The sequence below is a fragment of the Oryzias melastigma genome, linkage group LG2 (assembly GCF_002922805.2).
Source record: "Oryzias melastigma strain HK-1 linkage group LG2, ASM292280v2, whole genome shotgun sequence".
NCBI lineage: Eukaryota > Metazoa > Chordata > Actinopteri > Beloniformes > Adrianichthyidae > Oryzias > Oryzias melastigma.
The window spans coordinates 10,886,839-10,903,782 of record NC_050513.1 but is presented as its reverse complement, the minus strand read 5'-3'; the positions used below and the strand labels follow the sequence as shown (position 1 = coordinate 10,903,782).

Here is a 16,944-nt window from a genome sequence, read left to right as displayed (position 1 = left end):
AAAACAAATTTCTCATAAACTCCTGTCGCTCTTCAGAAACTATGTCGTAAAAACAACACAGGCTTTTTAGATTTTGGCTAAAAACTGCATGATCATAATTAAAAGACCATTAGAAACGATTTTACAATAGAATAAATATATACGTTGTTGTCGTGTTACTGCAAATAAAGTGTTTTTTGGGTGAACTCTCATAATAATTTTGTAATATTAAAATAAAATTGCATTCAAAATTCAATATAAATAAACTGTGTGTACTAAGACCACACTTGTTGTCATCTAATCTCCATAAATGTGTTTCTTGGCGTCATCACTGTGATCAAACCTCGAAGAAGATATTAACCAAAATATAAAGCATTGTTTTAGGCCCGCTGAGCAGAAGGTCAACACCACCCAAAGTGTTCTGCGGGTTATTTTTATCTCAGGTGACGCTGAGCCGGAGATCCTAGAGCACAAACATCTTCAAATCCAATAGGGATCAAGATTGAGCTGCTATAATGAGCAGAGGTTTCGGCATGATGGGAAACCTGGATTTCTCACACTCTAGGTTTACCGTAAATGTATTATGTAGAAAAACATTTACATAAACATAAAATGGGGTTTTGTTAAGTCTTCTAAATTTCTTAAAGTCAAAGTTTTGTGATTTTTATCAAAGAAGGTTTCACATTTTTCATATTCATATTTCTACTACAACTTTTATGTTAAAATGGAAAAATTCGATAATTGTTTGATTTCCATTATTCTGTTTTTTTGCTATTAAAGTGGGTTTGCAGTTTAGTTTCTGAACCACAGATCTGTATTTTGCACTATTTTTAAAATTAAAGAAAAATGGGTGAATTTAACTTTTTAAACAAATTGTATGATAGATGCTAATGTCATTAGCATGATCTAAACGTTCCTAAAAACCCATTTTATATAACTTAGTCCGTGTTTTCTGCCCTGTAGTGAATTATAATTCCACTAGGGGCAGTAGAAGGTCCTTTCCTGCTCATTTCAACATGGCTGCCTCCATGAAATCCTAAAAACACTTTTGGCGGGAAAAAGTGTAGCTACTTTTTAAACCTTGAGGGTGAGAATAGCTCATCTATTGTTATTCAATTTTTTAAACGACTACTTGAAGTATTGAAAAACGTTTTTTAAATTACAAATAATTAATATGTTTTAATACGTAATTCCTTCCTTTTTCTTCCCCTAATTTTTTCCCATTTTCTTGTGATAATAACATCTACTATCTTGTTATCAAGAGAAAACATGTTTTTTTCTTGTAATAATGGGATCATTAGCACAAAAACACAAAAAAATTAGATTTTTCACAGCGAATGATGTGAACAATACTACAATATGCAGTAGATACATTCAAATTTCTGGTATGGCACTAGCACTCGTTATCATCTGTCAAAGGAGACGTCGGCGTCTTATTCAGGCCATGGAGGCCAGCTACATGAGGGACTACGGATGAAGAGATTTTTGGAAATTATGGTTGGTTATTTTACAGAGGAGCTGTGGATCAAACAATTCTTCATGACACGCTCAACTTTTGATGAACTTTTTGATGCTGTGGGACCTCTTGTGGAGGCTGCTAGCTAAGTGTGGTATCTGGCTGTTGGTCACATGACTCATTTAATACAAAAAAAGTGTTTCTATTGCAGTTTTGGGAACTATTTCAGTTATGATACGCCTCAAATAGCACATCCTTCAAGTGGAAAAACTTTTTTCGACATATGCGAGTTTTTTCAAAATTGACGTCCATTAAGCGAATTTATGGTCGCAAATCCTTTATTACCACAACATAACTAAAATTATTGTCTTAAGGTAATGGCATATACTATCACTGATCATGTGACAGTAGATCACATTGTCACATGAAAATAGGGGAGGAAAAACAAATCCCAAGGCAATCTGTAACCTAGTGCCCTGTAGTGCATAAACATTCCACTAGGGGCAGTAGAAAGGCTTTTCCTACTCATTTCAAAATGGCTGCCTCCATGAAACCCTTTTGGCGGGAAAAAGCTTAGCTAATTTTTACATGTTTTTGTTGAGAATAACTCATTTCTTGTTATTCATTTTTTAAAGTAACTACTTTTTGTATTAAATTAATTTAAATTTTATCGATTTTTTGTTTTTAACCATATTAAAATGTATCAAATTTGAGGCAGTGGGTAGATAAAGTTAATATTATCGCATTTTAAGCTAACGTGAGTAAAACACACACTAAATCATTCAATATATCATCATTATTACTATCTAAATCGCATATAAATATATTTTTTTTCAAAATGTATCTTATTAAAAAACATCTTAATTAAAAAAATCGAATTTTTTGTCATTATTTGATGGAGGGTTAACTGTGGATAATAGTTTAAGGTTTTCAGGTTGTATTTTTCAGCATAAATGAGGTCAGCACAGACGAGATGTCGTAGAGCTCTGGCTAAATGTGTTTTAAATGCGTCACCCGTCTCTGGCATGTCTTTTTCAATGTGTTGTTGTCATTCTTTTGCTTTTCTTTCACTAATCTCTTTTGGCACGGACCATTAGACTTGTTTTTCAGTTTCGAAGTGCTCTTAACTTTATTTATTGTCGTTTGTCCCACTCTGTCAGCTCATTTGTCAACCTTTCTTTCAAAACAAGCACTAAAACAATATGTTTCTGTCTAGTAAACGCCTCAAAGTACTGGTATTTTTGAAAAAAAAGAACACTCTAGAAATTGAAAGGAACATTAACATCATTTTAGAATCTCAATCACGCCTCCTAATGAGTACTTATCAGCTACCTGAGACAGGAATGCTGTCTGAGAGCGTAAAAAAGGAAAACTGGTTAAACTGGAGACAAACGTGAGAAAGAAGAAAAATGATCAAGCGACGCTGCAAACCTGTGCCTGACATGTCGAGAGGATATTTAATAGCCTGAGTAAAGGAGTTTAGGAAGGTGCTGAGGGGAGGGAAAAGTAGAAGATAACAGAGGGACGTAATCCCCCATAATTCCTCTCTCTGCCTGGTGGGGTGTGAGCTTCAGGCCGTCCGTCTGCGGTTTATTTTGAAATTTCAGAAGGCTCTCGCCCACCCGCCGGTGGGGGGTCACGTGCAGCGGAGAAATGTGACTCTGTGCAGGGGGGATGAACCGGGACAACGCTCAGCAATAATCCCAGAAAAAGCAGGCAGGAGATGGGGATGGATTGTGCTGAGTTTGTTTGTTGTAACGTTGACCTAGAATCCATTTTTTGTGGTAATCAACCTGCAGCAACACACTGCAGGAAGTGGCTGCAGTGGTAACGAAACACCTCGTCGACGGATGTCGGGCCGCACGTGAGCTGCAGGGAGGATGGTGACCTCCCGTCCTCTCAGATGCAACACTTCACTGATGTGAGGCTGAACGGATGGAGCGTTTGGATTATCAAACAGGAAGTCACGAGAATCAGATGATTATGAAGAATATGGCACAGGACGGACTTTAATCGTCTTTGTATCTATTTTAAAAGCGTGCTTTTAGTGTTTTTAATTAGGATTATGACATTTTTAGCCAAAATCAAAGAACCTGCATCATCTTTTAGGACATATTTTCTGCAAAAATGGAGAAGTTCATTAGAAATTTACCTCTGAGTTGTGGGCCCTTTTCACACACTCTCCCTCTAGCTTACAGCCCTCCTCACACCCTCAACCTAACTTTACCAAAAATGCAGGGCAATTTTAAGCCAGATGCCAACTTAGACAACGAAAAGAAAATGGATTTACTCATCTACAAGTGGATGCATCAGAATGGAGCTTGTGGCCCCGCCCACTGTATTTTTGACATCACAAATTCAATCTTTTACAAATGGCCCTTTTTCAATTCACGTTAATTTAAAATAAAAACCTCAGAAACTCAATTTTAAGCTTAATATTCTCTACTTATGTCATCCACTATCCGAAAAACCAAATACCACAAGAACATGGTAATCAAAAACACAATTTAATTGGAGTGGGTTTTCAAGTATAAAACAATTCATAAAATAATAAAATGATTTCATCCATGGTGGTCGTAGTAAACCTGGGCCTCCACCCATCCAGTGTGGACATCATAGGTCTGATTCACATATTTGGTTGATCAAAGATTTTATGTCAGATGCCGTTCCTGACAGAACCATCTGTATTTATCCGGGTTTGGAACCGGCACGATGAGACCCTGTGGCTACACTCAAACAAACAAAACAAATAAACATCTAAATGTACAAGATTCTACAAAATGAATCACCTAGGGTAAAATTGAGACAGGAAATAAAGAGACGAAATAAAATAAATAATAATAATAATAATATTTTACAAAGCAAAAGGACAAAACTACAATGAAAAAACAGAAAACAGGATCATAAATCTTAACATTTGTGCAGCAAAATTGCTTTGAAAATCTGATTTTTTCTTCCGTTTCTGTAGAACAGTAGCTGGTTCGGATCCAGATGAGGAGCATGCCGCACTCCCCGATGGCAAATTTAACTTATTAGATTTGTGCAAAGAGAATCAGAAGGGGGCATTCCAAAGGACGAGAACATTAGATCATTATAGCAGTCTAAAATTTGGTGCAGGGAAGCTTGAATTTACTACATTTGGATCAACCAGGAGAACAGGGTGGATTTCTTTCACTTATTGAGAACGAAATCTGGGTTTAGTCTGACTTTATTTGGGGTTTTATGTGCAGCTTTGCCCTCCGGTTGTGTACAAACAGTATATTTTAATTCCCCGGACACTAGATGAAGCTAATCCCTGCTTGGGGTCTTCGGCATCCTTATGGGCAGTCTGGACATTCGGGGTTAAACCAGCAGGCCACCTGCTTTCTCAGCAATAAGGAATGTAGCAACAGCACTGCAGGAGGTCTGCTTATAGGAGGGCGGGGGGGATAGACAGGATTGTTCCGGAGCAGATTAGTGTCTGGAAATATCGGGTAAAAATCAAAGAAATTCCCTCCCTAAAGATATCGATGTAAACTCCCCAAACATCAACCGCGACACAAATAGACGACGGTAATCCACGTGTGATCCCCTCTGCCTCTGGGTACATCCCGTCCCCACGCTGGCCTGCTGGAGAAAAACACCTTTTGTCAATGAAATGGGATTTGCGAAAGTGCCATCTGGACACGAGGGCAGGAAACGCCGGCCAGACACACGACGACGAGGTCAGGATCTGAGATGAAGAAACAGCCTCTCCGGATGTGTGTGGTTCATTCCACTGGAGTAGATTAATTAATTTTCACTTTATTTGCAGCTCTCACAAATCAAAATAATGTCAAACTTGTATGAAATTAGTAATCTCTGGAGCATACATGGTGCTAAAAATATAATTCAGGTTATAATTTCGCCTTGAAATTTAAATTTTCACTGGAATTTAAGTTTTGGGATAATAATTATATATTTCTGTGTCTGATAATAAAAAAATAGGATAAACAACCAAAAAAATAAACAAATAAATGCTAAATTGAAAAGAAAAACCTGAATTATTCTTACATATAACCAAAAAGAACCACAATTTTAACCCTAAATTTGTGTTTGGGTCGAAATTGACCAATTTTCTCTCCAGAAAATGGGTCAATTTTGACCCAAACACAATTTAAGGGTAATTTTATCGTACCATCAAAGTGCTCAATTTTATTTTATAAAATCCCTGACAAAATACTTTCAAATATAAATATAAAACAGGAAATTCGCAGTCTTTCTAATATTATAGTATTAGTGGGTAAAAGAATGTTCTAGAAATTCACAGCAAAATGATTAGCTTGTAACTTACTTTACAAGTTGGTTAGTGTGTATTTCACGGGTGGTATCGGAAATATTACTATTTCGAAATTTAAAACCACACATTGCTTATTAAACTTATAGGTTATTTCGGTGGGTTTTTTAAATCGGTTTTACCAAAAGACCTTCAAGTTAAAACGTTTACATTTTCTTATTTTAAAGTAATTTTTACATTGAAAAGATTTTTGACCGATTTTGACTTGAATGCAACACACGTTGGTATTAGAAAACGTCATTACGTCGTCAATGTTCGGGTTATTTTCTAGAACGACTGAAAATATTATATACCGTTACTGTCGTTCTGTGTTATACATATCCTGTTTTTTTCTCATAAAAATGGCGTCCTGAAAAAGTACAATAAAGATATTAACTGCCGCCCGAGCAGAGTACGCGGGTTCAAAACCCCGTCAAGCTCGAATTTTATTTTATTTATTTATTTAAATTTTTATTTTAAATGGAGTCATGAGTAGCTTTAACGATATACAACAAACGTTTTTGCCCATATTGTTTCCGAACACGATGGTCACATTCACTGCTGGAATTGTTGTGGGCGGAGCTACATAAAAGCACACGAAGGCTTGTCCTACAGAAACCAATAACAGCCTTTCATGTGAGCGGTATTGACATTGAGAGTGCGCATGCGCGAATTTTCATTTGAGCAGCTGGAATTCTACCAGTAGAAATGATGGCACAAATATGTGCATTTGGGGTTCCCTTTGTCTTTTATAATAAAGTTTAAAGTCAGGAACATATTGAGAATAGTTTAAAGCTTATTTATTATTAATAAATTTAGGTAAATAGTATGAGTTTTGGCAAAATGTTAATGTTTATCTGCTGGATTATCCTAATAATTCAATTATGAATAGATTTAATGCAAATATATTATATTAAATAGTGACAAAAAATGGTTGTCATGGAAATCTGTTGGAAAAAAAATGAATACACATAAGTCTACTTTTTTATTTCATGTTTTTATTTGAGGTGCAACTGTCTAGTGCAATTTGAAACGTCACATTTGTGATGGGCTGAAGGAACATGCACAGGAAACCTGACACAAATGACGCTAGGCATTTTCCTTTCTTTATACCGACTGTCTCCTTATTGTGTTCAGAGCTCCAGTTGCACTACGAGCAATTCACACACTTGGCTGTACAAAAAACAAACAAAAAATAAACAAAAGCTACACACATCCCCAAATGTAAAGAGTCCAGATCATTTGAGCAAGTGAGCCTGAAGCAGAGGCTTGTTGGGAATACAGTACAAAAATTGTGAGTCACTGCAGGAGAGAGACAGCATCTTAGTGTTGAGGTAAAAACGTCCTCTTCTGTTGCCCCCCCCCTTGAGTTATGACACCACAAGTAGGTCAAAACCTGGCAAAACCATAGATATATATATATTTTATATACACAAACTGATAAAACAAATAAAAAAAAACGCTTCATATATGTATCTATGGTTAGAAACCAGGCACTTGGCAGAGTTAAAAATGAAAAGTTCTCATCTGTACAAAAACTTACTACCTACAAACAGTCAGGTCATTATTTAAAACAATAACAGCAAACGTGTTCCAGCTGCTACTGCATTTTTAAAATAACAATAATTCCCTGCATGAATGATCCGTCCATGAAAAAAAAAATAAAAAGGTGTGAGATCCAAGGACAGGGATGTGGAACGGTGATGCCTTTTAAAAGTCTTTCGACGCCGCTTGCAGAGAAGTGCAAAGGGACAAAAAAAAAAGGAAAACGGCGAGCCCCTCTGATCGCTCTGTCCTCCCCCTCACTGTGAGACTACGACCAGCATGACAACGAGGATTGTCTGAAGCAGGTAGCAGAAGTTGCAGGTAGTGGAAGTTGCAGACGAAATGAAGACGGACACACACACACATACACACATATGTACACATACACACCGGTGCAACTCCATTTCTTTTAGTTAAATTAAATGTGCAACAAAACAAAAGGTTTTTTTTTCTGGTTAGTGCTCCTCCTGATGTTGGCATGGTCGGTCTTGCTGATGTTCGAGTCCTACTCTTTAGTGGGCTTTTCCAGTGTACGGCTTCCGCGCTACGCCGACGTGCCGGAGTTCTGTGTGGACGGGAGGACCTGCGCGTTCCCTCCGGGGACCGGGGGCTGGACGGCGCTGCTCGGAGAGCCGTCCGTCTGCACCTGCGCCTGGAACTGGGCCATCTGCTCCGGGCTGGCCAGGTTCTTCAGGAGGTTGTTCTCCTGCTCCAGCTGAGTGTTGCGCTCGATCAGCTCCTTGATCTGCTCCTTCAGGACCTCCACCTCCTCTCGCACGGCATACATCAGGTGGCTCTTCACCAAATCCTACAAGACGAGAGGGACGAGCAAGGGGTTACAACCTCAATCGCACTATAAAGTCCAACTTTAATCATCCTTTGAGGCATTTCCAAACAAATCAACTACAGTTCCCATAATGCAGCACTTCAGCTGCCCGATGAAATATAACAGTGGCATCAGTTTCACTACAAAACCCATAATGCAGTGCTTCAGCTACATTGGCAAACACTGTACACAAACACGCACTTTGCTAAAAAAAAGTTTAACTTAAACAATTATGACAGGATATACTTTTATTGTGAAAAAAACATGTTATTTACGGTTTAAGTTGATTTATTCTGAAATTATATTTTCAGACTTTTTTTTTTATTGATATTAATGTTTAACAAATTTTGAAAGTTTAGTTTTAGTTTGTTCAATAAAGTTTATCCTGTTCAGTTTTGGATTTTTGCATTGTGGTGATGCTGTTTTTAGTAAGGGTGTAAGAAAATATCAATTCAGTGAAATATCGCGATACTTTATTTGGCAGTACTTGTATTGATTTAAAATACTGTGAAGGGAATATTTAGTTATTTAAAAGCAAACATGTAATTCAGTCTTACTTTTGTTTTCCGCTTAAATGTTTCTTAAATTACAAAAACAAAAGGACCATGGGTAAAAGAACCTTGTTCATTACATACAGTTGCAGTCTTAACATTCTGATCATTAAATAATATGTATTTTACTGTTTTACTTTTGTGAAAAATGGATTCATATTCAGATAATTATTAAGTCACAATTTTAAAACGTAGTGAAATATTGTCTAGAACTGTCTTAAGATATATATTGCATCATGACACATGTATCGCGATACTTATCGTATTGCTAGACTCCTGTTTTTCAGACCCTAAAATCATAAAAATCTGTCATTTTCTAGAACATAGTTTTAGCAAAAATTGTTGAAAGCACCAATAGCGCTGGCCAAACATTGGGTTGAGAGCTCTCTGTTCACACCCCCAAGCTAACATTAACGGCTATCAAAACTGTAGCCAGCCAGGCGTACAGTTTTGAAACGGAAACCATCTCAGCGATGAAAACAAAGACGTACATGGATCTAATCGTCTACAAGTGGAAGCATCAGAATGGGGCGGAGCTTGTGGACAAAAATGCTGTTATTCAAACTTATAGTTAGAGGGTTAAAGAAAGGTGTGAACTTAAATAGTTGTGGCTCCTCATAGAAAGTTATTTTTCTCAAATTCAATAGAATTCTAATTAAAAATGTGCATTTAATTAGCTTTCAGCTTACATAATCTATTTGTAAATAATTAATAAATGTATTAGGAGGGGAACATTTTAGACTTTTGAGCTCTAAAACTACAAAAAATGAAATCTTGACGCCTTTACTGTCTTATCACAACATAAAAAATGCATCAGTATTCATGATCTAAAGTCTCACTTTCATACATTTTTATTCAACCATATAAAGAAACAGGAAATTAATGAACAAAAAGTGTTTTTCTAGACGCTTCTCATGATGCAGGAGCTGGGCCAGTCCATTCAGACGAGGAGGAGGGGGGAACTCCTCCCCTCTCCGGGCCCATCCAGGGAACAAAATGTTCCTGCGCCGGAGTGGGAGGGGCCAATCAGCGGCCGAGTTATTTATACTGCGCGGGGGGAGGCTGCCGCTTGCCTAGCAACACGCATCGGCTGGACTGGAGCATGAGAACCGAAAGGGAGGTTGGCGTGAGAAGAACCCGTTTTTTGCCTGTCCCACATCGAGTTACACACGTGGCAACACGTGAAAGCTACTCAGCGCTGACGATCATTTCATACAAAACTGTGAAATAAACTTGGAACTGAAAGGGGGTTTTTGACGTTGAAGGAGGGGCCGCCTCCCATCTGGTTACATAACACCGGAGGCAGCAGCAGCACATACATGAGCATGTATTTACAAACACTAGAAAGAGGGTTAAAAATAACCACTTACCATGGCTTGTTCAATCTTGTTGTCAATGGCAACCACACCAATGCCCGAAGAGCTGCAAAAAACAAAAGAAAAAAACGTGTTTTTGTTCGTTTTTGGGGGGATGATGCAACATTGCGGCGTTAGTTTCACTTTTGAGCCCCATCTACTAGAGGAAACGCCAAATATGTATCTATATTTATATATATTACCTATTATCGACCCTGACAGACGCGCACTCCTTCGCGAGCACCGAGGACAGAAAAGATATGGAGAAATTCCTCAGTTGACAAACGCCAAGGTCCATCGCCACAGCAGTGTAGCAGCGGGAACTCATGCTATCCCGCCCATGAAAACCCCCGCCGGCGGCTCGTTGGCAGTGAAAACCGGTAGAAAAGTAGAAAAATGGCGCATAGTGGAGCTGCGCTCCGCCGCTCCGCTCATCTGGAGGGCGAACCTGCACACAAAAGACGAGAGCGGCGGGCTGCGGCTCCGACAACATCGGCTCCCTCGCTCGTGCAGGAGAGGGGCCGCGCTCTGATTGGCTGGGAGCGGGGGAGCTCATTAGCATAATATATGCGCTGGACCGATTCTGGGGCGATGCTGATTGGACTGGAGCGGGCTCCTTTATTTGCTCTCTACCTGGAAGGTATTTCGGTGTAAACGCGTTTACTAGAACTAAACAGAAGCTGCTTCTACTTGTTATAGCCGGAATTTATTGATATATTTTAAAAAAAATGTTTTTCTGTCCTAAACTTCCGTCTGTCAATTTTATTTTCAGCCAGGTGATTCAAAGCATTTAGAAAAGGCAATGTCTCCTCCTATCGGTCATACTTAGTAGTACACACAATGCAAAAATGAGTGAAAATCGTTTTAAATGCCAAAATAAACTTAAAATAAAAATAAAAAGAAGCAAAAAAAATGTTGTTTATTATGATACTAAATTACGTTTTTTGCAATTAATTAGCTGTTAAAAGTTTGATTTTTAGCACTTCAACTGGATAAATAGTGACTACAAACTAGCAAACCATATAGAAAGAGAATAGCTGCGCTCCTACAGTATACCAGCATTTTTTGTGTCAAACTATTAATTCAAATTAGGGTTTATTTTTTTACAAATTTTTGTTGCTGTTTTGCAAAGATTTGACCCACAAATTGTGGGATCACTATAACTAACAGAATCCGAGCGAGTGGCGTGAACTGGCGTTGCCGTGAAACTGTTTGGACAAACACACAGAAAGCAAAGGAAGGGCGCTCTGTTTACACAGCTGGCGTGGAGATAAAAAAGAAAGAAAAGAACAACAGAAGACAGAAACTTTCATCCACACAATCGGTTTTCAGACAGGACGTCCCACTGGAGAATATCCAGGAACCGCTCTGATCTCCTTATTGTGCTGTAAACACTTGACTTATCCCTTCCGTAAGAGGCCTATAACCTGGTATATTTATATTTAACCTGCTTCAGCTTAATCCCACTCTTGAGTCGAAGCAACTGTGACAATTTTGCTCTCAAATATTGTCCTGAAAGCGATTTTTACCCCCTTAGATCTTATTAAATGTTGTGGAGATGCATGCTTGTGTTGCTTTAGGACACTGGGGTCTAATGAGGGGGCCTTCTTTAATTGAGGAAGTGGAATCTGACACTGATAGCAGCTGATAGCAGGTGAGATCTGCCTTTCATTGAAACATGCATACATGTGCAACCCCAGTACATCATGTTCTCTAGTGGGCAGGAGGCTGAGCGTGCCCATGTGATTCTTGCAAGTACGTTTTTGCCAACATAACAAAGCCACAGCATCATAAATTCCCACCAAACGTGACGACACCACAGCCACGGTTACCTCTTCAGATGCTCCTCCAGCTCCCAGAAGAACAGCTTTAGGGCCATGTTGTCCCGGGCCCGTGCTGCTGCCCCTTCCAGCCCTCTGTCTCTCATTGACGCAGCTCAGGCTACAGACACACAATCCGACCCACTACCACCAAAAGAAAAAAAAAAAAAAATCTCCAAAACAAACTCCGCGGCGCCCTTTGGCCCCAGCCCCCCCTTTTGCAGAACGACGGGGCTTCATGGGCAACAAAGGAGCCCGGGACGGAGCTGTGTGTGAGACGGGGGAGTGTGTACAGAAGGAGTGCGCTTGTGCGTTAAGCCCTTCCTGGCTGCCTCCTTCCTAAGCCGGAATCACGTATAGATTGTGAGAGGATTGGGCGCGCGTAGCGGAGACATAGGAGGGCTGGTGATGATGTCACCGCGTGGAGAATCACGTCACCTTCCCTTCTGTTGTTATGTAAACTCAGAGCGGGGATTAAAGGGGATTCGTCCAATGGGATGAGCCATGGTTGACCACACACCCCGTCAGCGTGCTGCTGCCACCTCCACTCTAGGATAAACACACAAACACCTCCTCTATGGAGAGAAAACAGACTCACCCCTTTTGTGTGTGTAATTTATGATTAGTGTTTAGCTTTGGATTTATGCACACATAACTCTAAATTTGTGTGTGTAATTCTTGATTTGTGCATAATTCCTGATTTGTCCATGGATAATTCTTGGTTTGTGGATGTGTAACTCTTAATTGTTGCTTAAATTTTGATTTCTGTGTGCAATTCACGATTTATGTGTGCGTAATTTTTTATTTGTGTGAGCATAATTCTTGATTTGAATGTAACTTTGGATTTGTGTTTGCGTCATCTTTTATTTGTGCGTAACTTTGGATTTTTGTGTGAGTAATTTTCAAAATGGGTGTGCGTAATTTTTAATTTGTGCGTAAATTTCAAGTCGTTTGTGTAATAATTTCTTTTTGTATAACTTGAGATTTGTGTGTGCATAAATCTGGATTTATGTATAAATTTTGAGTTGTGTGTGCGTAATTCTTGATTTTTGCAAAACCTTAGATTTGTGTGTAAGTACATCTTGATTTGCGTGTAACTTTAGATTTGTGTGTAACTTTGGATTTGACTGCGTAATTATTGATTTGTGTATCAATTTTGATTTTTGTGTGCATACATCTTGATTTGTGCGTAGATTTTAAGCTGTATTTAAGTAATTCTTGTTTTGTGCATACATTTTTAGTTGTGTAATTCTTGATAAGTGTGTACATTTATAGTTGTATGAGCACAACTCTTGATTTGTGTGTAACTTTAGAGTTGTGTGTGTGTATTTTTTTAATTGAGCATAAATGTTTAGTTGTGTGTGCGCAATTCTTGATTGTGTGTAAGAGGGAGCAATGAAAATAGAGAAGCTTTAGTGTTACGTGATTTTTAAATCACATATTTAGACCTTTTATATTAATTATCAGGCATATCTGTTTAAGAAAGTGAAAAATTTAAGTTTAAAGTGGTTGATAACAAAACTCTGATGACCCAGCATTCCAGCAGCATTTAAACGCATCACTTATGGACAAAACAAGAGACATGAAAAGAGTCTGATAACAGATTTGTGCGTAAATGCGATTTTGTGTGCATAATTTTAAACATTTCTGAAAATAATTAGTTTCAAGATGTTTTAATGTAAAGTTGTGCATGTGTAAATTGTATTTTTTAAATTTTGTAACTGTTGTATGTGTGAATATATAATTTCAAGTACTAAAAGTTACGCACAAAATGTATTATATGAGTTACAAAACAAGAATTCTACACATACAAATGAGGGTGAGTCTATTTTATCTCCATACTCCTCTACAATCCTAAAAGTTCTCTGATGGAGAACGCCGCAGAAACGTAGTCTCACCCCAGTCTAAACAAAGGAGATCCGAACAGGATGGCAGATTAGATAAGGAGTTCACGTGGAGCGCAAATAACCAGCAGCATAACAACAACAACAATAGGGAGGAACAAAAACCAGCCAAAACTTGCTCCTAAAGGAAGCCCACCAAGAAGCTGGGTGAAACACAACCACATCTTAGAAGCCAATCGTTTTCCCCGCATTACGGGTTTCATTAGCCTCTAAAACAGCGGGCGGTCGGAGATGAGAGCGCTGAAGCGTTGGCTGATTATGAGCAACTGCTGGGACCAATTTGGTCCAAACGATCCCCTAAAAAACATCGGAAATGTCCAAACCGTTAGAACAAAGCCGTCAATCGGTCGTGTAACGCCGGCCAATCGCAGAGCGGCTTCTGCCCAGCCGGACTTCTCTTGGGACAAATGATTGACCAGAATGTTTACACAAAAAAATAAACATTAAAAGAGTCGCCTTAACAATCCATCATCTTCCTCCCTTAAAGCAAAGTGGATTCTTGCAGCCGTCTGGCTGAAGGGAGCGTTTATACCTGCCACACCCGAAAGAGCAACAGAGAGGAAGGAAGCAGCCGACGGGATGAAAAGACCAGATGGCGTTAAAAACCATGATGTTTCAACTCAACAAAACTATTTAAACCTTAAATTTGGGCGTCATAGTCCTTAAATGTTCCACAGAAGTCTCAGATGATCCTTGCAACAGAGATTGTTTTCAAGTCCCCCTCCGGTCATCCTTTGATCCATTTTTTTTTAAAGTTTTCCAGTGGTCTTTTAATCATGATTATGTCGTTTTTAGCCCAAAATTTAAAAAATATGTTCTCCAAGACATAGTTTCTGCAGACTGGCAGGAGTTTATGAGAGATTTGGTTCTTAGTTGTGGGCAGGATCGTTACCATGGAGACTGTTGCTGAGAGCTCTCTGTTTGCCCCTCACATAAAGCTTGTGACCTGCCTATTTTATTTTCTACATCACAAATAGGCTATTTTTTAAACAAAATGCTCCAGATTTGCAACAATTTGAATAAAAAAGTACTCAGAAATCCAAATGTTATCTTAATTTTCTTAATGCATGTCCTCCATCATTAGAAAAATACCACAAGAACTTGCTAAAAATATAATTTTTATTGGAGTGGGACTAAAAACTACCCATTTCTAGAGGTCTGATAAGGATCTTAAATGGAAAACAAAAGGATCCTTTTACTCATTTTCACTTAGATTCTTCACTTTTGCTTCCGTCAAACCAGGTTTTCATTTTCAGAAAGGTCTAATTTGAATGAAAAACTGCAGTCTGGAGTCAGATCTATTCCATAAACGTCTTGGATATGATAGATAGCATCAACAAAAATGTTCTTTTTCTCGTCTCCATCCATCCTTCCATCCATGTGCAGGCTCATCTCCGTACGCATCACTTCCTCTCTTTCCGTGCGCTGGAATGAGACTCCGTTTGTGTGTCCTTGTGTGTGTATATGTGTGTGCTCGGAAAACTGGCGGGATCCGGTTTGGGATGCTTCTGACTCGGGCCGGCGAAGGATCAAGGCGGATTACACACATAAACACACGCAGCAAAGGAAGGGGAATTTTTTCTTCTCTAACTTCTCAATGTCTGAGGCCTCTGCCAAGAGTCTGTAAACATCGTCTTCATAATGATACAGTAGCAGACCCAGTCGTTTCAACATTTACAAAAGCTCCAAAATTAGGCAAAAATGCGGCACAAATGAGTGAAGACGGTCCTGCTTTTTTACACGTATATATAAATTCAGAGGAAGAACTTAAAACAGGTCATGGAGTACCGCAGACACACATAGCTGAAGCTCTCTGGAGCGTGAGTGGACGGCTCTGCCATGCACGCAACGCCTTACATAACCAGCCTCTGTAACATACGAGCCAGGAGGAGAAACAGCATCTCCGTCAAAAACACAGACTTTCTCGCTGAACTCCCTCCATCACAGCCCCACAAAAAACGTTCGCCTCTGACTAAATATTACACAACCGTTAGCTGAAATTACATGAACTTTTATTTGAAGCCTCTCTGGCAATCACAACACAGAGGGAGGAAAGCTGAGTGGCGAGTATCCTCACAGCGGCGCTGGAGAAACGCCGCTCGGGGCTCCATGCGGAGCGCAGCTTCACGTGGAGCGCTGATTGTGTTTAAACAGCGGGAAAGGTCAAGAATCACACAACTGGACGCTACAAAGACCACTTTGCTGTGATTTCTCTTGCAGGGGAGAAGAAAATGTTCCCCAAGAGCAACGGCGGTGGAGTATGATGGACAGATGAAGAAACTGGACGGAATGTTCTTTAATGAGCTTTCATTGAGCGGGATTACACCACAAAGGTTGAAAATGAAAATAATATATACATATATGTTTGACGAAATATAAAATATATTTAAAACACAACGGTAATCTGTAAGGATCATCTTTTTATCTCTTTTTATTAAAAAAAAAAACAAAAAAACTTGAAGAGCTGCCAGAAGCGAGAAGCGGACACAATCACTTAAAGTGTGAAAAACGGCGTCCTCCCACGGGCTGAAAGGTAGGAGCAACTCCCTGACTGTAAGCACAAACTATTTTACACACCGTAAAGCACCCCCCTCCTCCTCCAACAGCTGCAGTCATAAATGTTCTGAATGCGTGCACATGCATTGCGCTGCAGGATCCTGCAGCGCTGCGCGGGAAGCACAAGGCGAGCCAACGTGACACACTGCAGTAGCAGAATCAGCTGTAAGGAATTTCGATTCTTAAACTAATTATTAATAAATATTGACACATGCAAATGGAAATTAGTGTCCTTTTGCATATTGCAATGCAAAATTATGAAGGAAAAATGATTTTCACCACATTAATGATATATAAAAGCATGCATTAGACATTTATTTTAAACAAAAAATTCAAATAAAATGTAAAAATTAATTAAAACTAATATTTAGGTATAGATTCATTCATTCTAAGCAGAAAGGACACTTCCAGCCTTGCTTGCAAAGCATTTTTTCAGACTTACATAAACAAACGTTATTTTAACAGGGAGGATTTATGGCCCTTTGCTGCCACCTAGTGGACAAGTTCATGCATAACCCAGAGAGAGTGTTTGTGCTGAGGCAGAAATCTGTTTGAGGTGATTTATTTTGGTTGACAGGCATGAGACACCACCCTAAATATGACAATAATTAATGCATAGTTAAATAAAAATAAAAAAGAAAGAAAATATTTCATCCTT

The 16,944-nt window shown here is 38.9% G+C and overlaps 1 protein-coding gene across 2 annotated transcripts; it reads right to left on the bottom strand.

Annotated features, from left to right (window-relative positions):
- Positions 1 to 6,707: 6,707 nt before the first annotated feature.
- Positions 6,708 to 12,407, bottom strand: LOC112160050 (TSC22 domain family protein 1). 2 transcript variants are annotated; one of them, XM_024294383.2, is made up of 3 exons: positions 11,839 to 12,407; positions 10,022 to 10,073; positions 6,708 to 8,082 (listed from the first exon to the last, which is right to left on the bottom strand). In XM_024294383.2, exons 1-3 carry the CDS (start codon positions 11,931 to 11,933, stop codon positions 7,819 to 7,821), a joined length of 411 nt encoding a protein of 136 aa, XP_024150151.1. In that variant the 5' UTR covers positions 11,934 to 12,407; the 3' UTR covers positions 6,708 to 7,818. The 2 variants fall into 2 exon arrangements, with proteins under 2 accessions (XP_024150151.1, XP_024150150.1); XM_024294382.2 differs by lacking the exon at positions 11,839 to 12,407 and adding an exon at positions 10,210 to 10,577.
- Positions 12,408 to 16,944: the final 4,537 nt, after the last annotated feature.

Excerpts from the sequence above, each read along its gene's own strand:
- LOC112160050 (XM_024294382.2), bottom strand. The coding sequence starts at position 10,568 with ATGCTAATGAGCTCCCCCGCTCCCAGCCAATCAGAGCGCGGCCCCTCT. Across the intron at positions 10,074-10,209 it reads TCTGTCAGGGTCGATAATAG|CTCTTCGGGCATTGGTGTGG; the intron begins GTAATATATATA and ends TGTTTTTTGCAG. Across the intron at positions 8,083-10,021 it reads ACAAGATTGAACAAGCCATG|GATTTGGTGAAGAGCCACCT; the intron begins GTAAGTGGTTAT and ends CTCGTCTTGTAG.